We start from the raw sequence: 2,159 nt of genomic DNA on the forward strand, positions 1-2,159 counted from the left end.
CCCGGAACCACTCGTCGAATCAGTGCTATTTTCCGCCCATGACACTTTAATCTCGGGACATTGTAGCAAGCACAAGACAACGGATAGAATCCGAGCGCGATTTTTCTTGCCAGGGATGTCTATAGCTGTCGAAGAATATTGTAGATCCTGTGATATTTGCCAGAGAACTCAAGCAAAGGGAAAGACAAGAGATATTCCCTTAGACAACATGCCAAGGATAGAGACACCATTCAAGCGAGTAGGTATCGACCTCGTTGGCCCCTTGTCTCCGCCCACGGAGGAGAAGCACACGCACATCCTGACAGTCATCGATGTGGCGACTAGATTTCCGGAAGCAATACCACTGAAGAAGATGGACTCTGTTACAGTGGCCGAAGCACTGTTTTCTGTCTTCGCCAGGATGGGAATTCCCGATGAAATCCAGTCAGACAATGGATCCCAGTTCACCTCAGACATGATGCGAGAGTTCCGGAAGTTACTCTCCATAAAAGGTGTATTTTCGTCGCCTTACCTTGCGCAGTCCAATGGTATCGTCGAGCGTCTGCACGGCACCCTGAAGCCCATGCTGAAGAAGGTCACCTCGACTCAACCAAGGCTGTGGCACAGGTATCTGCCGGCACTACTCTTCGCCGTCAGAGAACTGCCCAACGCGAGTACAGGATTTTCCCCATTCCAACTGCTCTTCGGAAGGCAGCCGAAAGGACCCATCGACTTACTCGCCAACGCCTGGACTGGCAGAGAAAGTGCCCAGGAGGCCAAGACGACCTACCAATACGTCATTGACTTGAAGACCATGATCTACGACGCCTGTAAGGTGGCACACGACGCAGTGGACAATGCCAGAGCGATTCAGAAGCATCACCACGACAAGAGATCCACAAGGAGGAAGTTCGCAGTCGGAGACCAAGTTCTGCTACTTCTACCGACTACAGCAAACAAGCTCCATATGCAGTGGAAAGGCCCTTACAGAGTTGTGGAAGTTTTCAACAATGACTACAGAATTGACATGTTGACCACGCAGAAGGTATACCATGCCAACATGCTCAAGCTCTACGTAGAAAGAGGCAACAGCACCGCAAGAATGACAACAGAGAAGAAGAAGAAGTGCCAGACAACGATGACAAACCAGATGCTAGTACCGAAGGCGATACCCTACGACCAGATCGTAGGAAAAAACGTGTGTCCCCAGGGCACCAAGCCAACAGCGGTAGCAGTATTGCTAGAAGAAGAGGACGGAACACCATTCAACCTTGAGACTGTGGAACTGCCACAGGATAAGGCAACTTCCAGCTGGAAGGAGGCCCACATCGATGAAGAGTTGGACCCTGATCAAGTCCAGGAGGTTGAAGCAGCGTTCCGTGAGTTCAAGCAATGTTTAAGAGCATCACCAGGAGCATCAAGAGGCACAGTAGTCCATTCAATCCGGGTGACGACAGACGTACCTACGCGGACGAAACAGTACCCACTGCCATTCGCAGCACGGGAAGATATCATCCAGGAGGTGAAGGAACTACGAGAGTTAGGGATCATCGAACCCTCCACATCCCCATACTGCTCCCCGATTGTTCTCGTTCCCAAGAAGAATTCGACGCGGAAACGTATGTTTTTGGACCTGAGGGCCCTTAACAAGATAACAGTTTTCGACGCAGAACCCATTCCTGATCCTGAAGAGATTTTTGCATCATTGGCAGGTGCAAAGTATTTCACCAAACTCGACTTGGCCAAAGGATACTACCAGATCTTCATTGAGAAGAAAGACAGACCAAAGACGGCATTTCAGACACCACAAGGACTCATGCAGTTTTGCCGGGTACCCTTTGGACTAGTCTCAGCCCCAGCGACATTTGCGAGAGCCATGTGAGAGCTGCTCGGCACGAGCACCATCAATTTCTTTGATGACATTCTCATCGCCAGCGTTACCTGGCGCCAACACGTGACAGCTACACGTGAGACTCTCCAGACTCTATGCGCAGGCGGGTTTACAGCCAAGCCAAGTAAAGTGTACGCTGGATTCAGGGAACTGGAGTTTTTGGGACACACGATCGGAAAGGGAGAACTGAGACCCATCAGATAAAACGTAGAGTCAATCTTGAAGATCACCGCACCAGCGACAAAGAAACAAGTGAGATCGTTGCTGGGAATGATCGGATATTACAAGA

The 2,159-nt window shown here is 50.3% G+C and overlaps 1 protein-coding gene across 1 annotated transcript; it reads left to right on the top strand.

Annotated features, from left to right (window-relative positions):
* The first annotated feature begins 208 nt into the window (after nucleotides 1-208).
* LOC138957798 (uncharacterized) lies at nucleotides 209-1,861 on the top strand. Its single transcript, XM_070328850.1, has one exon. It carries the CDS (start codon nucleotides 209-211, stop codon nucleotides 1,859-1,861), a length of 1,653 nt encoding a protein of 550 aa, XP_070184951.1.
* The last annotated feature ends 298 nt before the right edge of the window (nucleotides 1,862-2,159 follow it).

The sequence above is a fragment of the Littorina saxatilis genome, unplaced genomic scaffold, assembly GCF_037325665.1.
Source record: "Littorina saxatilis isolate snail1 unplaced genomic scaffold, US_GU_Lsax_2.0 scaffold_293, whole genome shotgun sequence".
NCBI classification, from domain to species: Eukaryota; Metazoa; Mollusca; class Gastropoda; order Littorinimorpha; family Littorinidae; genus Littorina; species Littorina saxatilis.